Source organism: Solanum pennellii, chromosome 12 (genome assembly GCF_001406875.1).
Source record: "Solanum pennellii chromosome 12, SPENNV200".
Classification (NCBI taxonomy): domain Eukaryota; kingdom Viridiplantae; phylum Streptophyta; class Magnoliopsida; order Solanales; family Solanaceae; genus Solanum; species Solanum pennellii.
The window spans coordinates 40682986-40703958 of record NC_028648.1 but is presented as its reverse complement, the minus strand read 5'-3'; the positions used below and the strand labels follow the sequence as shown (position 1 = coordinate 40703958).

The 20973-nt window shown below is 35.0% G+C and overlaps 1 protein-coding gene and 1 long non-coding RNA gene across 4 annotated transcripts; one reads left to right on the top strand and one right to left on the bottom strand.

Annotated features, from left to right (window-relative positions):
- The first annotated feature begins 12703 nt into the window (after nt 1-12703).
- LOC107005769 lies at nt 12704-14886 on the top strand. 3 transcript variants are annotated; one of them, XR_003575413.1, is made up of 4 exons: nt 12708-13229; nt 13381-13587; nt 13669-13781; nt 14487-14752. It is a non-coding gene; the product is annotated as an uncharacterized LOC107005769 (long non-coding RNA). The 3 variants fall into 3 exon arrangements; XR_003575412.1 differs by having other exon boundaries at nt 12704-13229; nt 13381-13781; nt 14487-14886; XR_003575411.1 differs by having other exon boundaries at nt 12711-13229; nt 13669-14750.
- LOC107006237 (cation/H(+) antiporter 11-like) lies at nt 14884-17835 on the bottom strand. The gene is made up of 3 exons (XM_015204844.2): nt 17427-17835; nt 16340-17347; nt 14884-16272 (listed from the first exon to the last, which is right to left on the bottom strand). Exons 1-3 carry the CDS (start codon nt 17697-17699, stop codon nt 15169-15171), a joined length of 2385 nt encoding a protein of 794 aa, XP_015060330.2. The 5' UTR covers nt 17700-17835; the 3' UTR covers nt 14884-15168.
- Nucleotides 17836-20973: the final 3138 nt, after the last annotated feature.

The following is a 20973-nucleotide window of genomic DNA, read 5'->3' as shown; positions in this document are numbered from 1 at the left end:
GGGTTTGAATAGTACGTTTTGCTTGACCATCCATTTGGGGATGAAAAATGGTGCTTAACTTCACTTGAGTACCTAACCTTCTTGGAATGACCTCCAAAATTAAGAAGTAAATTGAGCACCTCTATCCAAAATGATGGATAAAGGGATCCCATGAAGACTCACAATCTCATTAATATAGATTTTTGCATACTCTTCCATCGAATAAGTAGACTTAACTGGGATAAAGTGAGTGCATTTCGTCAACCTATCCACAACCACCCATATAGAGTCATTTTGCCTTTGTGTTCGAGGCAAACCCACTACGAAGTCCATATAAATGTCTTCCCACTTCCAAGTGGGAACTTGTATTTCTTGAAGTAAGGCACTCGGCTTTAGGTGCTCGGATTTCACTTGTTGGCAATTTGGACACTTTCCAACAAATTCCGCTATGTCCCTTTTCAAGCCATCCCACAAAAATACTTATCTAAGGTAATGATACATCTTAGTAAAACCCGCATGAATCGAATAATGGGAAATATGAGATTCTTCAAGGATCCGGTTTCTCAAATCATCCATATTGGGCACACAAAACCTCTCTTGGTACCTCAAAACACCATCCCCTCAAGGAGAATGACTCATTAAGCTTGCCAAAAACTGATTCCTTTAACTCCATAAATGATGGATCAAGGTGTTGCTTAGACTTCACCTCAACCACCAAAGATGATTCAGAGTTATGATGGACCATAAAACCACCATTAGGAGAATCTTCCAATCGAACACCCAAACGAGCCAACCTATGAACATCTTTCACTAATTCTTTCTTGTCTTCTTCACATAAGACACACTACCCATGGTCATACAACTTAGAACATCTTCAACCTCATTGGCCTTGCCGGGGTGATAGAGAACACTCATGTCGTAATCTTTCAATAATTGCAACCACCTTCCATGTCGGAGATTTGACTCCTTTTGAGTAAACACATATTGAAGACTCATGTGGTCACTTTACACATCAACATGAACACTATATAAGTAATACCTCCATATTTGCAAGCGAAACACCATGGCCACTAACTCAAGATCATGAGTTGGATAGTTCTTATCATGAACCTTCACTTGCCTAGAGGCATATGCTATGACCTTCCCATGTTGCATAAGGACACAACCCAATCCCACTCGAGATGCATCACAATATACCAAAAAACTTTTGGTACCCTCCCGTAAAGTCAACACTAAAGCGGCGGTAAGCCTATCTTTCAAAATTTTGGAGCTTCTTTCACAAGCTTCTGATCACTCAAATTTCACATTCTTTTGAGTCAAAGTAGTCAACAGAGAAGTAATGGATGCAAAACCATCCATAAACCTCCTATAGTACTCGGATAGACCCAATAAACTTCTTATATCAGTTGGAGCCAAAGGTCTTGGACAATTTCTAACCACCTCGGTTTTCATTGGATCAACCTCTACGGCCTCACTAGAGATGATATGACCAAGAAACACCACCGATCTCAACCAAAACTCACACTTGCTATACTTGGAAAATAGTTGGTGTTCCTTCATGACTTGTAACACCACTCTCAAATAACCTGTATGATCACTCTCATTTTTTGAACACACCAAGATATCGTTTATGAAGACAATCACAAAGGAATCTAGGTAGTTTTGGAACACCCTATTCATTAGGTCCATAAAAGCCACCGGGGAATTTTTTAACCCAAATGACATAACTAGGAACTAATAATGACCATACCTAGTTGGGAAAGCCGTTTTGGGGATATCTTGACCTCTCACCTTATGTTGATGATAAACCGACCTCAAATCAAACTTTGAAAAGTAACTCAAAACGTTGAGTTGATTAAATAAATCATCAATCCTATGGAGAGGATACTTGTTCTTTATAGTGACTTCATTGAGTTGACGGTAATCAATAAACATTTTAAGGGACCCATCCTTCTTCTTCAAAAAAAACACCGGAGCACCTCATGAAGAAATACTAGGTCGAATGAAACCTTTGTCTAGCAAGTCTTTGAGTTGAGCCTTCAACTTTTTCAATTCAACCGAAGTCATCTGATAAGGAGGAGTTGAAATGGGGTTCGTATCCAATAATAAGTCAATACCAAAATCAATTTACCGTTCAAGAGGGATTCCGGGAAGTTCATTAGGAAAGATCTTCGAAAATTCCCTCATTATGGGGACTAACTTAATCGGAGGAGTTTCGGAGTCTAAATCTCTGACTCTTACAATATGGTATAAACACCCTTTAGAGATCATCTTAAAAGCCTTCAAACAAGAAATGATACCACCTCTAGGAATAGAATTTCCCCCTTTCACTCTAAGACGGTTTCATTAGGAAAACTAAACTTGACAACTCTTGTTCTACAATCAATGGAAGCAAAACAAGCATGCAACCAATCCATTCCCAAAATGACATCAAAATCAACTGTATCAAGTTCTACTAATTCAATATGGTTAACTCCGTTTGGCAACATTATAGGACAATTTCTACATACCCTTCTTGGAACCACCGAATCATCTACCGAGGTAGTCATCACTAAAAGTTCATTTAAGATATCGGACAAAATAACAAACTTTCTAGCTACCAAAGAAGTAACAAATGACAAGGTATCACCCAGATCAAGTAAAGCATAAACATTTATAAAGAAGACTTGTAACATACCGGTCACCGCATCGGGAAAACTCTCTTGTTTACCCCTAGAGCGGAGAGCATAAAAGCGATTCTTTCTTGCAACATCAACATTAGAACCACTTGATTGAGATTGCGCATTCCCCTTGTCTTGAAACTTCACATTAGGGCAATCTCTAACCTTGTGACCACTTTTTCCACACCCAAAGCAATTGTCCGTCTTAACTAGGCATTCACCCATATGTTTCTTGCCACACTTTCCACAAGTAGGCATCTTGATTGGTGAACTCTATCTCTTCCCTTTTGAGACTTAGGGTTAGACACCATATCATCACAAACCTTGGGAAATTTGGAAGGGACTTTATTGGAGAACCTCTTCTTAAATATATGCTTATCATGAATTTCCAACCTTCCCTTCGAAGAACCACTTTCATAAGACTTGGCCCTCTTGGACTCTCTATTTTTAGTCTATTTTATTCCACTTGTTGAGAATTCACCATTATATAAGAGATATTCATATTATCATGAAGCGTAGCCGAATGGCATTCTTCTACCAAGTCATTGGAACCTTCCGTGAGAAAGCAACTCATCTCATCCCTTGGGTTGGACACCAAGGATGGAGCATACTTAGAAAATTAAGTAAACTTTAAGGAGTAATCAAGTACACTCACACCTCCTTATCAAAGGTTGACGAATTCTTCCACCTTAACTCCCTTCAACTCTCTAGAAAGGAACGTATCAAGGAAACCCTCTTGAAGATCTCCCATGTCACTGACCACCTCTTAGCACTCTATTATCCCTTTACTGAGTATTCCAATTTTGTGCCACATCTTTAAATCGATAGGTGGCCAACTCATCCTTTTCGCTCGTACTCACACCCATAGCAAATAAGATCTTGTAGACCTCATCCAGAAAATCTTAGGGTTCTTCATTCGCTTTTGACCCAAAGAACAGAGGAGGGTTCATCCTAGTAAAGTCTGTCAAATGACAAGCCATAGTGTTAGCATGTGGAGGCATACGCGGTCCAACTTCCCAATTTACTTGAGTCGTCATAGCTTGGACTTGAGAAGTGACAGTATTAGCTTGAGAAGTCATGACTTAGTCCAAATTAAGAAAAGCCTACCTTATCTCTTCATCTGTCATAGGTGGAGGAACAACCTGAACTTGATCACCCATAGGAACTTGCTCGAGTGGAGGAACTTGATTGTCTTGCGGAGGAGCTTGGTTGTCATGAGCTTCTGCATTAACAATCCCTTCTTCGGCCCATCTTGTGGCTGCCTTTCTTGTAGTCTTACATATAACCACAATAAGAGGTTTAGGTTAAAAGAACACAAAAATTAAGAATCTAGAGGCACGACATAAGAATACAAGAAGATGAGGATTTACTAACCATAAGTGTGGCGCACTTCACAATTATGAATAACAATCTTCATAGACGTTGTTTAGTGAGACAACGATCCTAAGGATATTCAACCTCATGTTATGATATCAAGTTTTTCACATTCGAGGAGCACCCCCTAGACGTAACCGACGACGTCGTCTCGAAGAGGACTAAGAGTAGCCTCTTATCATTCCTCATAATATATCATAGGTTAAAATGTGGAAAAATTAAAATTTTTTCGTATACATCTATATAGATCTCTCGCTTATACTTCATATATTACACAGGGTGTTTACTTAGAATCCTCATATAGGAAGTTTACATAGGTTTCTACTTTTAAGCTACATACACAACATACAAAGATAGTCTAATAGAGATGTCTCACATTTAAACTATCTAGACTGAGTACAATATTCAGGCATAACCCATGCTTCATTACAACAAAAGCCGCATATAAGCTTAAACAATAATAGCCTTCAAATTAAAGAGAAAGAAAATAAATGTCTTTATACTATAACAACATCAACTAGCTCAAATAGTGGCATCGCCCTCGGAATGGTGAGGACCTACCAAACTTAGAGAATAAGAATCCAAGTATTCTTCAAACGGCCTTCTTAGAAGCTCAACGACTGGAACCTACATTATTGTAGAAACATATAAATATGGGTTAGTACACCACTTGTAACTATGGAAATATGCACATAAAACATTTGAAATCATGTTGAAGGTGGCATTTGTTCAAAACCATGCTAAGTTTTCTTTGAAAAGCCAATAATCACATACTCCTTAAGATAAGACCATATATAACACAAGACCAACATCATCAAATATAAGCAAGTCAACATGTGTAATGGCATGTTTGTACATAACCAAAACAACTCCAACAACATGTTATAACAACAAAGTACGTATAAGAGTTCCTGACATTACAACATATGTAAGACCCTTACTCATAAACCAACATCAAGTCTACAAGTGTAATGGTCAAGTAAATCTACATAACCTCACTCAACCAAGTAAACCATACAAAGGATCACAAGCAATGCCTAACCTCACCAGAACATAGCATCAAGAGTAGTCATCATAATATTTAGCAATATAGACCAATAGTATGTTCATAAATGAAACTAACATCATATAGGATCATCAACATGCAAAATCAACATATTCATAACATGTACTTCATAAGAGAATAAGAACAACCTTCTATGACTTCCCTCAAGTCCAAGTAGTGCAATGTATAGGTAGAGTCCTATACCCCTACCTAGACTAGGTAAAACCCCTTAAGTCACCCTAGTTAGTGTCAACTTTATTACTTTATTTTACTCTTGGGAACACTTGTCTTAACTAACATAGACAACATGAGCTAACTGTGGAATTCGGTGTCATGAAACCCTAAACCAAAAGAAGGTGGTCTACTTGCCAAGGTAGTACCAAAACATGAATATAGCATCTAGGCGGATCCACTAGCTCGTATTCCTATGGAAGCAACATAGTTCAAGAACTAGGACACATGTTTGAGACCCTCTTTATTCCATTAGCATTGCAATCTCTATCTCATGAGTACAATAGTGAACCTACCTTCCATACTTGGGAAGGGACACTCCTCAATACAAGTTCACTCGGTGCTAAGCTAGAATCCCTTTTGAAATGTCTTTAAGTATTCCTTTAACAATAATAACTTAGTCTAGGTCATAGAAGACTAAACCCCTTGTATACTCATATTCATTAGTTCAATAGCAATTGCATGAGAACATTCTTTCAATACAACCCTCATACGTGAGATTAACACATTATCATCATCATGTCATAATAAGGCACATAGGTAATTCACAACCAACTTTATAATATTACATCTTAATCATAATCTCACAATTCACATAATCAAGACATTTCAATTGCATCATCATACCAACACCTACTTAATTTCATCATAGGATATACTTCAATTGAGCTTCATAATATAGTACAAGCCATCAAAATTGAAGTAAAGGTTCAAGATCATAAAGTCTTACCAATTTTCAAAAGACATCATCCATGATCTTACTACAAACCGACCAATTTCATCCAATAATAAATGTAATAACATCATACAATAGTAATTAACACAAGAACTAAGTCAATTGCATCAACACTAATCAATTCAACATAAGTTCATAACCTAGGGTTAGGGATTCATCACCTCTTCCACATACTAGGTTTAACATCAAGAACTACCATAATTTAATATTAATACATCATAATATAATCATAATAAGAATTAGAAATCAAGAACAATACAATTTGAAAGATCATCGGATTAGAAAGAAACCCATGTTCATATCATCTTTTGGAAATCAATTTGAAAGAACCCTTTGGGGAAAGGAGTCCCAAAGGTGAAAGGTTCACATACCTTTTTAATATTTGAATATTGATGGAGGAAATTTAATTTATTTCTGCCCTAGAACCCTTTGACCTTGGTCTTCTATGGAGTCTTCTTTGGGAGAGAGAAAGTAGAGAGAAGGAAGAGGATTTGAGTTTTGAGAATTGTGGGTGTTGGGTTAGTTTAATTAGGCTTAGGTCTTTTTATAGATCCTTAATTAACTTAATTATAAACTCTCCTAACCGTTAATTAATCAACTAACTAACTAACTAATTAAATGAACCCACTTAAAACTCACCAGCGAAAACCAGACCTGACCTACGAGACCCCGACCTACGGTCCGCAGGTCAGTCGATGCTTGCTCCCCCCACCGTACTGCACTCCGTCGTTGGTGTCAGAGATTGTTCATTTGGACCAGTATTGGATTTTTTCTAAAGTGTGGGACTACGGATCCATTGACGCCCCATCACCCAGTCGATGCCCCATCGATTGGCTACGTACGTAGCTACTGCTAACACTGCCTTTTGGGGTCAAATTGAAGGGGTGGTAGTAACCAGATGTTTCGACCCTAAACACACTCTAATAAATTTTTAACACCTTTACACCAAATTTCATCAAATTCTGACTCTTAAGACCCCGTGAAATAGTCTAAGGCACACTAGCACCTACTTCACTAATCTCCAGATGTAATGAACGCTTCTTGACGTCTAGACTCTAAGACTTCCTAAATGGTTTATAAACATTACTTTATGTCTTAAAACAGTGTTTCAAGTCTTGGAAACTCATGTAAGTCTCTATATTAGGTTTTAGACTTTCGGAGTGTTACATAACTAACCTTACCCTTAACCCCCAATTAGCCTTTGCAATAAGTGGATCAGGCTATCAGATAGCGGATTATCACGTCTAAATCTTTGTTGTTTAACCGCGTTCTTATTTGTTACCTCTTTTTTTGGTAAGTACAAATGAGGTGATATGAATGAGGTGAGATCTATTGTTGGCCACCATTAGAAATCTTTCTAAACAAAAGGATTAACATTTCGTGCATAAATACTATTCCAGAATTACTTTATCATTGGTTTTTCTTTGTTAATTACTCATGGTTCCCACAACCCTAGTTGTTGATTTACTTATTCATACTTGAGTTATCAAAATTCATACTAGGGTTTGAAATAGAAATCATGAACTTAAAATTTGAATAAATGAATTCAAAATCTTGAATTAAAGATCAAGAGAAAAATGCATAAATAAACTTTAAGAATTAAATGCTAAAAATGTTTGCACGCTAATTCTCAAAGTCAAAGAGAAGTCTCAAAAAAGGTCTAACTCCCCTAAAACAAAAACATACAACTTCTATTTATAGAAATTAAATCCTATACCAAGTAGGAAACAAAAATATAAGAAAGTTCTGTTTGGCAGTTTTGATCGACGGTAGCCATCGACGGTTCTGAATCAATCAACGGTCTTTGGGTAGATCCGTAGGTTACCAGTTGGCTAAAATTTTGTGGTATTCAAATGACGGTCATCACCTACGACCCATAGGTCTATGCACGGTCCATCACGTCCCTCCGTTGTTCAAGTACTGGAAATCCTCTTCTCTTAATCAAACAAAAACCATCATCCACGATCGCTTACTCAATCTACGGGGCGTCGTTACCCTCCATGGTTCCATCCTTGGTCAGGCATCCTTGAACACTCCACCTGCGGTATGTCAAGTAAATGACGATTCGTGGGTGAGCTCCTTATGACCTTATTAAACACGGATGTGACTTTGACTTAACTTTCTTACTTTAACATTCTTGCTTGTTTCATTTTTGTCTTCTTATTTTTATTCAATACCCATATCATTCTTTTGTTGCTTTTCGATTTAGTCACATCATTCACAACCCTTTTTCTTGGCTTTTTATTTTTCTACAAACAACTCTTTTCATACCCTTTTTATAGTTTTCCTTTAACATAGCCACCCTCAACTTATTTATTTTGCATGAATTGAGGTGCTCAATGTTCTGTTAGATGACCAATACTAAGATTTTGGTAACTTCTTAAGTAGACACCCTCAACTTAGACTTTTAGCCTAAGTTGAGGTGCACAATGTCCAATTAGGGACCTTAGGAAGGTGAGCTGGGTGTATTGAAAGAAATGGTATTTGTTATGCTCAAACATTTGTATCAAAGGGAGCATCTATTTATTTTGGTTGGTCGCCTTTAGGCTTAAGTGGACTCATTATCAACAATGGCCTATGATCGCTTCCCAATTTCAAGTCTAAATAATCTTAACAAGACTAACAGGGAAAGTTCTAGATTGGTACATACTCTAGGAATGTTCAATAAGCTCACACACATATGGCACATTATTTCACTACCAGATCATTAGGCATCTCGTTATAATCCGAGTAATTAGGCCTCATTTATTGATCCTTGCAAGGAGAATGAGCACTAGTGAGGGAGATTTTTTCCAACCTCATGGATAGTGATATGACATCAAGGTTGATCACTATTTGGGTCAAGGTTGTCAACTATGGTCCAGAGGAAATCAATTTACTCAACAATGATATCAAGTCCTTCACAAAAAAATATTGTGTCGGGTGCTTGAATGGCTTCAAATCTTCTGGTGTAGATGGATGTTTACCATATGAGGGCTTGATCTTGAGAATTGAGGATTAGTTTCAAAAAAAAAGTTGTGAAAAAGAAAGAGAGTATTTGAATACGTAAGACTTTAATCCTCCAAAAGTTGAAAATGGTTTCATGAGGGGCATTTAGAATGGAAGAATGGAAAAAAAAAGGAAATGAAAAAGATGTGCATTGAGTTGAAACCTAAAGCAAAGTGGAAAAGTGGTAGGTTGTGCATAGTGTTTAAGGAAGGTGTATTCACTTGTACCTAAATGATATTCTAATCTTCCCTAAAACTGCATTACAAGCTTAACAAAGTCCTTTGAGATCTCCGGTCGAATGAAATTGAGTCCACGTTGTTTGAAAATATGGGCAACCCTATCGTGGGGCACTTTTCAAGTGTGAGTGTATGTATTGTTGCCCACCGTATTGTAAATACTTGTGTATTTTGTGGAACATTTATTTTTTGGTGAAGGCATGAGTTCTAGGTTAGATTGGTAAAGTTGATAGATTCCGAAATTGAGTTAAGGGAACTTGTTAGAATACTAGTAATCGTGAGTCACTTCTTGAGAATTCTTGTTGTCACTTGATCTTTTTTTAAAATCATTATGTTTGGGAATTTTGTTTAAACTTGAGGGAATTGCTTAGTTTTTAAATCTCTTTCTTGCTTGCTATTTATTATATCAACCAAACCCATAATCATTTATCCTTGTTGAAATGGAAGAGTGGTGTGCTTAATTGAGTGCCTCTTGTATTTTTTAATGTTGTTGTGCTTGAGGAAAAACAAAGTTTTAAGTTAGGGTTGTTTTGATGAGTTGTGGATTTCCACTCATTTCAAGCTTTTTTCTTGTGATTTTGTGTCACTCAAGTAGAAAAATAGGCTAATTACCCTTTGAATTGTGTAGTGTCAGGTGTTTGGATGTTGAAAAGAAAATGAGGAACAAAAGTGGAGCCGAAGCTGAAAAAGAGCAAAACATTGGAAAAAACATGCCCAGATCTTGCACCTATAAGTCGGGACTCACTTAAGCTTAAGAGAACTTATATTTGGTTTTGTGATGCCTCTTTTATGAAGCCCGCCTTTTCATATAAGGAAGAATAAATAGGGATAGGGTGAAACATAATTCAAAATCCAACAATTATTCGAGAGATAATTTGTCGAGAGAAAACCTCATCAAAATTAGATTTTACATTGTTCTTTATCTTGGGGTTGAGATAATTAAGGGCAAGTGGCCTCACATTTCATATATGGATCGTAAATATATCTTGTACCTTTTTTTCATTTCCTTGTTTGTAATTTTTGTAAATGTGGGAGTAATTGCTTGTATTAAATTGGGGCTTTCGTTATAAAAATAGACAAAGCTATTGGGGTATTTGATTTATTGCTCATTGCTTTTGTGATTCCTTGTTTCCATATTTTATTTCATGAAGTAGATTCAATCTAGTTTCATGTTTGAATTTAAGGGTTGAGAGAGCTAGTTCAATCCTAGATTTCGATCTTCGTGGGTTACTTGAAAGTAGAATTCGTAAAGTGGAGAATTAGATTGATAAATGCTTTTTATCTTCGAATCTTGAATTTGAGACCGAAATAAATACTTTAGTGTTTCATTATTGAGTGCAAGGCTTACAAGAAAGAGAGGTCTAGATTAAGCTAGTGGATTATTTTGTATGGTCGCGATTAAGACTGAAAAGAGATATCGCGATATAACCCTTTGTTACAGAAAGAATATTAGTGTTGAATTAAGATAATCTAGCCTATATATTATTGAACGATATTACTTTGAATTGTTCTAGATCATTGAGTGTTAGTTAAGTCTTGAATTTTCTCAATTCTAAGACTTCACTTGCTTGATATGGAATTGTCCCCCGTTTGTAGTCTAATTAGAAAAATTCTCTTTTATTTGATAATTTTGTACATTGCTTATTTATATTCAAAATAGTATCTAGTTAACCTGTATCATTTTAATTGCCAATACATTGTTCCTCATGGGATTCACCCGACACTTAGTTGGATATTTTTATTGACGAAGACCACTCACTATTTTGATTGGGTCTAAAGAGTGATTTTAGTGTTACTGAAAAATGGCGCTACTGTCGAGGAATAATTAGGCATACTGAATTGATTTAGGATTTCTTGTTTACTTGTTTTTATCTAGATTGTGAAGAATTGTCTTTGTTTTGTTTTGTGTCTAGGGGTAAAATCCCACATAGAATGGTATATCATAGATACTTTCAACCAAGAAATTTCGATTTTAAGATCGCTTATTTGTAATAATAAGAAAAAATGGGTGGATGATTCCACCAATTTACTAAAAAGCATCGGTAATCAATTATGAAATTAAACTAAAATATCAAAGAATTCAAGAAGTAACAATCAATCTAGGGGTGCGGAGATTGGAAATCAATGTCACATAGGGGTAATTGTGTTGCTCTATAGTGATGAACATTCATGAATAGGCTAGGTCATCTTCTTTGACGCTAGTCATATTTCGACTTCAAAGCATATATGCACGGAATCTCTTTTCGATTTAACTAAATGCCAAACTAAACAACACAATACCTTACTCTATAAAATATTTAAAAATAGGGAAAATAGATCTATCTCATAACCTTTATTTGCAATCAAGTTACAAACATCAAACCTAAATGCTAGAATTGAACTAATTACCACTCCAATTTCTCTTTCAAGCATCAACTAGAGATCTGAAGTATGAATTAAGTTTGCCAACTTAACCCATAAATTAACCCTTACTAATTATCCCAAACTCATGTATGAACAGCAGCAAAACAGAGCGTAACACAACCTGACTATATTAAATCTATACCCAACCCCATAAATTGCACCCCACAATCTTGGGGTTTTTGCCACACATCACAAAAATCAAATAAAATATGTCTTCCATGAAAGTAGCCATGGGTAACAAGAAATTAAGAAATTCCAAGTAATCTCATTTTGGATTCAACTTTAATTTATCAAAGAGCAAAGTTGAAAATTCCCAAAAGCTAGAAAGTGTTCTTCAAAAGGGTCAAGTGTTCTCTCCAAAAATAAATTTTAGAACTAAGGTTTCAAGACCTCCCCCCCCCCCTTCTCTCTCTCTCTCTCTCTTTCTTCGACTCCTAATTTCTCTCTCTTTGTGTTATTTAAAATTTCTCAAAATTTGGCCCGAAATCCCAATATACATCTCATTCAGCGATATTAATCGGGTTCATTGAGCTCGTTCGGTGAATCGCCTCTTGCACTCCAGATCACCTTTTCATGCTCTAGATTTCAGGTATTTGAACCTCAGTTGGCGAATTTGCTTTTCAATCTTTCACCTGATGTGAATTATCAAGTACCACCTTGGTTCGCCTTTTCAAGCATTCAATCTTTTATATTTTATATTGTCGTTTTCAGAGATGTTTATCAAGGTCATTGTTTTCATTTGGTGCAACCTTCTAGAATGGAGTTCGCCTACCTGATTCGATAGACAAAAGTGTTGTGCAATTTTATTTTTGGGTGAGGTCGTTCTAATTAGGTGATCCTTTTTCTTGTTAGGCGATGAACACAGTATAGTTTGCACTTCTTTTCACATTTTTGATTACTCTATCGAACATCAATCCTTGCCTTTTTCATTTGCATTCATAATTGCAAATGATCAAAATTTATAAGAATAGGACAAAATTAGATATTGAGGACACTATATTACCCTAAATAGACATCAAATGAGTGCAAATCTACTACTCATCAATTTCACCCTCCAATTATCAATTACAAGAGCAAAATTTTAAATCCCAAACTAAAAGCAATACTCAATTGTTTCTCCCCCTAAGAGTTTCAAGAGTAAAAACTGATAAAAGATGTGATAGATATAATTTCTCTCTTTCTAACTATTTATACTTTCTAAAAATATTCTTCTGCATCCCCTTCGACGACATTAGTAGGGTTCAGCAAACTAACTCAGCAGATCGTCGTTCTTATCTGTGAGCTCACCTTTACTAGCTTCAGGCTTCAGGTTTGAACACGAATAGGAGGACTCAATGGAATATGTTTTTCACGATTGGAGAATCAGACAATATCCTTGTGCTCCTAAGATAGCCTTCAATTTACTCTTCAGTCGGTCACTATCGGCAATGCATTTGGGTTCGCCGTTATCAAATCGGTGGATCACCGATGCAGTTCTCCTTCACCAATTTAATTGAACATTTGGACCTTAAAGAGTTTCCATTTTGGCGAGGCTCAACCATTTGGGTGATTCGACCTTTCGATTAAGCGAACATCAGGTTGGGGTTTCTATTCTTTCAATGTTTTTGGTCTTTCTTTCAAGTATTTATACTTGCCTAGTCACTTAGCGTTCATAGCTGTAAATCATCACAATATCATTAGAATAGGACATAATTAGGCAATGAAAACACTAATTGTTGAAATGAATAGGCTTCAAATGAGTGTAAATCTTCCACTCATCAGTTAGAGGCAGATTTTATAGCAAGGTCGAGGCTGTGGTAGAGGCAGAGGACAATTTAGTGAGTCACATCAATCCAAGAGTAACTTGCAATGTTGGTATTGCAAGAATTTTGGCCACACTAAAGCATATTGTTAGACCAAGCAAATATATGAGCAGAAGCACACCGATTTCACCGAGTAAGTTGAGGATGAAAGTAAATTGTTCATTATTCATTCTCCCATTATTGACAGTTCTGATGGTGTTTGGATTATTTATAGTGGATGCTCGAAACATTTGTCTGGTACAAAGTCTCCATTTAGAAATATTGATGAGTCAAAAAAGAGTGAAGCTCGGTTCGGTGATGACAAGAAAGTACGAGTTGCAGGCAAAGGTAACATAGCCATCAAAACAATGTAGGGTAATTCTACATTAATGTGTGCTGTGCAATTCAATCCTAGTTTGCCTTACAAATTGCTAAAGTGTTGGACAATTGATGGTGAATTGTTATTCTGCTTTGTTTGATAATGATTCATGTATTTTCAGTGACAAGAAATCAGATTAAACTATTGAAAGTATGTCTATGACTCAGATATGCTTCCCTTTAGTGTTTCAGATATTGTTAAGAATGTGTTAGTTGCTAATGCTGTTAATGAAACTCAATTTTGAAATCTTCGCTATGGTCATTTGAACATTAATGGGCTGAAACTGTTGACTAGAAAGAACATGGTAGTTGGTTTACCAAAAGTGGGTGAGCTTGAGTTTTGTGAAGGATGCATATTCAGAAAACAATGTAGAATATCTATCCCTATAGGAAAATCTTGGAGGGCTAGCAATTGCCTTGAGCTTGTACATGCTGACTTGTGTGTACAGATGAAGACTAAGTCACTTGATGTGAGTTTTCTTATGTTTACTGATGGCTATAGCCGTATGAGTTGGTTGACTTTCTGAAATTCAATTCTGAAGCATTTCTCAGGAAATTCAAGGCTCTCGTAGAAAAGCAAATGGGCTGCAACATAAAATTTCTTGGCACAGTTCATGGTGGTGAATATTTATCTAATGTTTTAAATTTATTTGGTAATGAGAATAAAATTTGCAGGGAGCTTATCAAACTGGACTCTCCATAGAAAAATAGAGTTGCCTAGCGGAAAAATCGCATGGTGGACGGTGGTTGAGATGGACAGAAGCCTACTTAATGGAAGAAGTAGTGGTTGCAGTTGTCTACCTCATGAATATTTCTCCAACAAAAGTTGTTTCGGATCAAAACTCCATATGAAGCACAATAATGTATCTTAATAGGTTGAAAAAAAGTATCAGGATACTAGTAATACATGAGACTAATGCATGCATTATTTTTTTCTAATACATTCTATCAAATGCGCCATGTTAGTAAATGTAAGAGAAAAGTTAAGTTGAAGAAGTTTAGAGGTGCAAACAAGTAGAAGAAAAAGGTGGTTCATTGACCTCTGTCGGATGCTTTTGTCAAGGCTTGAAGGTGATATCCAATATTCTCAGAGTATACACTTCTTGATAAATGATTCCATCATTCAAGTAGACATACAGAAAATGAAACCCAAAATCATCAACCGTTACACAAAAAAAGAAAATGTAAAGGAAGAGGGAGTAAAAATACTCCTACCAAGTCCAGTGTGGTCTGTACATGGAATTGGTTATCTAATATAGCCTCTAGGTGTATGTAGTAAGTAAATTTTGCTAACTGTTCTATATTAGTAAGTATGACAGGACATGTACAAGTATTGCAAGGAGACTGAAGTCCTTGTCTATAGGGTTGTTTGCTGTTGTTGAATTACCAGGACAGAAGCCCTTGTCTTTAAATCCTTTGAGGCAAGCATATCACCAATGACTCCTAATTCTGGGATTTCACTCCATTCTTCAAGTCCTGCTGTTAGAGGTGAATGTGTATTGTTTCGTCGCCCTGTTATTATAAGGTCATAATCATCTACTAACGAACGAACTAACAATACTGTCTCTGTTGTTTCATGCACGTAATGTTCAATATACTTCACATTTTCCCAACTACTTCGGCTATGTTTCCAATCACCAATAATATCCAAATCAATTACTTCATCCACATCACAACTCACATCTTGCTTGGATATCAAACGTATGACCGTGAGGCTAATGGTCCCACTAATGGCCATTCGTTTAGCAAATGCTAATGCTTCTTGATCGTCATTTCCTCCCAAAAACAAAATAGCAATACAATATACATTCTCTGATGCACGGACAGAGGCAGAACGTTTCAACTGGCCTCGATCAACTAGGATTGCAACAGAACAAGGAGCCCTTTCAAGAACACTAGAGTTCAAAGTTCTCAAACCATGATCTTCAACTTCTACCGATCCATCCACGGCCCATTTTCGATGAAAGGGCAGTATAATGATGGATGCAAGGACATCAAGGGCAAGAGTACATATATCCTCATGCATTAAATTTCGTGGGGAGATAGCTGTGAAAGCTTGAATGGTCACCGCACCATAGTTGTTGCGTTCAAACCCCTGGAAAGCAAGAATGACATTTTCTGAATAAGCTACATCAGTAATAGCCTTTGTCTGAACTTGGTGAGAGATGAAAACAGAAGATGCTCGACCGCGTAGCTCTATAAGGTGGAGAACATTGGACACTATTGGGAAATCCCTAGTGGGATTAGATTTCTCCAGCAGTCTAAGTATAGCAGCAGTGTTATCAGGGTTGTGGATGCAAACTAGTATGGGTAATTTGTTGTTGGAATTCATTAAGTTTCTTCTTTGATATCCAGCATATTTCCTAGATGGATCATAAAGCCATTTCACCATGATTTGCACAAATATTGCCGTAACGGCTGTTGCTATTACCATAAAAGCAAAACTAGCCTGATTGATGATCTGCAAAAAAGATAGTAATGTTGAAATATTTGAATCCATCCATTATATGTACCATTTAATTACTTACTTTATCATCTCTTAGAAAACTGTAGGAAGCCAAGTCGACGACACCTCTTGTGGACATGATGAGGCTGATAGCTGCAGCATCATTCAAGGGCATTTTGCAATATAGCATGGGAAGTAAACATGCTAGTATTTTTGTTATACTGCCGACACACAAGAGGATAATATTTGCAAATGTATAAGAAGAAGAGGGATTTATGGCAGAGAGATTTGTTCTCAAGGACATTAAAGTTACAAAAATAGGTAACAGAAATCCTGATGTAAATGGATCAAGTTTATCTACTAGAGTAGATCCTAAAGGCGGTCCCTCAGGGACGGCCAAGCCAAAGATTAACGGGCCAAAAAGAACTGATTGTTCGAACCAGGCAGAGAATACACCAGAAAGTAAAACAGCAAGAACAATGATGAGAATGTAAAGGTCTTTAACAGGTCTCCCTTCCGGGGTCCTTTTGACTATCCATATCATTAGTGGCCTAAAGACAAAAACAACTACAATAACGAAAGAAATTAAAAGTATTGCATCAGTGATTGCTCTTTCGACTGTATTCTTTGCACCTATAACAATTATAAAGATAAATGCATGAATAGCGAGACCAACTAAGTCACTGATAAGTGCTGAAGAAAGTGCTAATCTTCCAAGTTCAGAATTAAGGAGTCCGAGATCCTTAAGGAGGTAAGAGATGACAGGAAAAGACGTCCTAGCAATACTTATGACTTCAACTGGAACGGATAGTGATGTTACACCTTCTTGATAGAAATCACTTGATAATGCAAATACGGTTATCATACCCGTTATCAATGGAGCTAAGTGATTAAGAAAACCTATTACTAGTGCCCTTTTCCCTATTTTCCTTGTCATGCTAGTGTCCATTTTGACACCACTTAGAAAAAGGAAAAGTAGGAAACCAAATGTTGTTAGTGCACCCAAAATTGATTGACTTGGAAGAGGAAACATCTTTTCTTGGTAACTCTTATAACGCCCAAGAAAAGTCGATCCAAGGATTAGTCCCGCCTATAAATAAATAAACATATTGATTGTTAGATCATCATTAAATATAAATATAGAGAATTTAAAAGAGATTGAAACATACAAAGATCTCCGAAGCGATCTTGGGGAATCCAATGCGCTTGAGAGGAAAATGGAAAAGTTGTGTGAGAAGATATATAACGATTATTTGAGATTCAATTGTTGGAACAGAATATATCCATGGAGTTGAACCTTTTTTGAAAAATCCAAGTGAAAATCCTCTTGGAGGGAATGTCACACATTGAAGAACCTTTTGGGTAGAGATCATTTCCGTGCTATTGCTCATCTTTTCTATTCCTATTCTGCATGCTCCACATTCAAAAGGGTTTTTTGACATGCCTAACACAGGATTGCAGAATTTTAAGGAATTTGGACGTCACTCATCATGATCAGTTATTTATATGTGTTTTACATTAATTCAATTTCATCCCATCTTTCAAATTTTATTATGTTACTATATATTTTTACATGTTTCCATCATGCATGTGATTTGGTAACTATGGCAATTGGGAGGAAATCAGATTATTTATTTACATGGAAAGAAAAAAAGTATTACGTGTAAAAATGAAGATTTATTACATATAAAATTAAGGATAATATTAAAAAGACACAGAATGCTATCATTTTTATTTGGCCTAAATCTGTATTCAATAAAATATGAATAATTATGACTACCATTTTTATTTGGCCTAAATCTGTATTCAATAAAATATATGAATAATTATGACTACTAAAGAATGAAAAATCAAGTCTAATGAAAAATCAAGTCTACTGAATTTATAGTTTATTTTTAGGCAAATTATTTCCTAGAATGATTTACTTCAGAAAAATAGCAGTATCTCAAATTTTTTGAATATCAAACTTACTCAATGACCGCAAACTATATTTGAGTTTTTATAAAGGAGAAGAGAAGAATAAAAGAAATTTGTAAAATCATAAAATGATAGGAAATTCTCTATTTATACCCAACAAATGATATATAGTATGAATAAGTGTTTATTGTGTCTTATAAAATAAAGTCACAAATCTTTTTAAAAAGTCCTTAAAAAAAATCACAACTTATCAAAAAAGTCAAAACTCTTCGAAAAGTCATAATCCTTCGATGTGAAAAAGTGTTTTCCAAAGTGTATATTTACTCTTGGTGTCTTTTCGGAAAAACTACTTCATGTACCATTCACCGCTTCTGATACTCAACAATTGCTCACGTGAATGGGGTATGACTAAAATATTAACGAATATGAACAAGTATTTGATTTACATGCAAACTCTAGTTGCATTTGGATAGGTAGATTTTTCTTTGAATTTCATGGAGTGAATTTTTATTGGATGCATTGATCAACAAGTACATGTGATATTTTTGAACCATCAAATTTTGTGGTACACCTAGATAATTTAAGTCACACGACTAACTATTAATTGTCTATAGTTTTCACGAGTTTGTTCCTCCCAATCATGAACATTGTCTGATTTCAGGAGTGCGAAAAGAATTGATCTTTATTATCATTCTCCTTGAAGCGACTTATAGTTTACATTTATATAGGTGAATTTTGAACATTTTAATTGTATAGAGTAACTATTTGGTAATTTTCTGTCAATTATAAAAATCATTAAAAAGTTTAAAGCCTTAAATTTTATCCTTCTTTTGCAACATTGTCTTCATCATGAGAATGAATAGAGTTATTTGGTAATGTTTAACTATCAATCATAATTTTGTTTCATCACTTTGAATCTAGATTTTGGAATCTTTAGTTTACTAGTAAAATCATCGGCATGGTGACGTGTCCTAAGCCTTCAATCCATTTCCTTTGATAGTTAAACTTCTTGTAAATTGGATCTGCCATATTATCTTTTGATTTAACATAATTAATCCTGATAGTTTTATTAGATAGTGATTGTCTAATAATATTATATCTTCGTCATAAATGATGAAATTTTCCATTATATATATAATGCTCTCTCCCCTACCTATTGTTATTTGGGTATCATATTGTATGCATACATGTGTTAAATGTTTGGATCAAATGGAATATCTCCCAAGAAATTCTAGAATCATTCAGCTTCTTTATCGACCTTATTTAAATTTATAAATTCAGAGTCTATTATAGAGCAAACGATACATATTTGTTACGATGATTTTCAAGACATTGCTCTTCTACCAAAGATGCGTACATACCCACTTGTGAATTTAATTTTGGTTGATTTGGCGATTCAATATGCATTATTATATCCAATATTTATTGTTATATGTAATGCTCTCTGCCTTACCTATTGTTATTTGGGTATCATAAGATATACATACATGTGTTAAATGTTTCAATCAAATGGAATATCTCTCAAGAAATTCTAGAATCATTCAGCTTCTTTACAATCTTATTTACAATTATAAATTTAGAGTCTATTGTAGAGCAAACAATACATATTTGTTATGATAATTTTTAAGACATTGCTCCTCTACCAAGGATGCATACATACTCACTTGTGAAATTAACTTTGTTTGATTTGGATATTCAATATGCATTATTATAAGTACTTCAAAATATTTGTTATTATAGAAAGTATAATTTTTTATTATGTTTTAGACATCCCAAATCACATTTCATTGTCATGTAATGAATATAATTAAAATTACATGTGAATCGTCTATGATTACAAATAACACATGATATATCTGATCATGTACGATATGCGTTAAATTTTTTAATACTCTTACATAGTGTCAGCAAAATGAGTACATATTTTAGTAACCTATCTATATTTAATGAGTATGTGAGTGACTTTTTATATGGGTAAAATATGAGTTGATATCCATATTCAACCCATAAAAATATGGGTAAAATTTTGATTAGCCAAATGAGTTAAATTTTTAACTTTTATTCACTCAAAATTCATTATATTACCAAATATTCCCTCCGTCCATAACTAATTGTCATGGTTTCCTTTTTTTAGAGTCAAATTATTAGAACATTGACCAACATTTTTACGATGTATATTTTCATCATATTGATATGCAAAAATTTGTAATTTATAATACTTTTGTATAGTTTTTGAAATTTATTTTTTTTTAAAAAATATTGAATGAAACATACAAGAACGCAGCAGCGAGGGACAACCCGCCCATACAGCCAGCGGGGAGGATGGCACTACTGGCAAAGACCGTCTGGCGAAAACGCCGCAGGCGCACTAATTTAACTTTAAAAATTAGTCAAATTAACTTTCAAAAATGCAACATGACAAATAAAATTGGACAAATAGAGTATATAGTAACTTCTCTCCCTTTTATGTTCTTCTATAAAAACTAACTAGTATATGTACCCACACGTTGCATGAATGTTTTCAAATATAATAATTGTTAAATTAAAAATAACTCACATATATTATTAGTGCATGCATAATCATATATTATGTTTTGATTTCAAATAATAAACATCGATACTAATAAATAATTTATTTCATTGTTTATAATTCAAAAAATATTTTCAATTCAAATTGAAAGAGTATTCATTTTATAATTGTAACTATTGAAATTACACATGATGTTTCATTTCTAGTGCACTTTCTTTCAAAAAAATTTAATAGATCTCTAATACGCACTTACAAAAAGTGAGAAGACA

Excerpts from the sequence above, each read along its gene's own strand:
- LOC107006237 (XM_015204844.2), bottom strand. The coding sequence starts at position 17,699 with ATGTCAAAAAACCCTTTTGAATGTGGAGCATGCAGAATAGGAATAGAA. Across the intron at positions 17,348-17,426 it reads AGATCGCTTCGGAGATCTTT|GCGGGACTAATCCTTGGATC; the intron begins GTATGTTTCAAT and ends ATTTATTTATAG. Across the intron at positions 16,273-16,339 it reads GTTTTCTAAGAGATGATAAA|ATCATCAATCAGGCTAGTTT; the intron begins GTAAGTAATTAA and ends TCTTTTTTGCAG.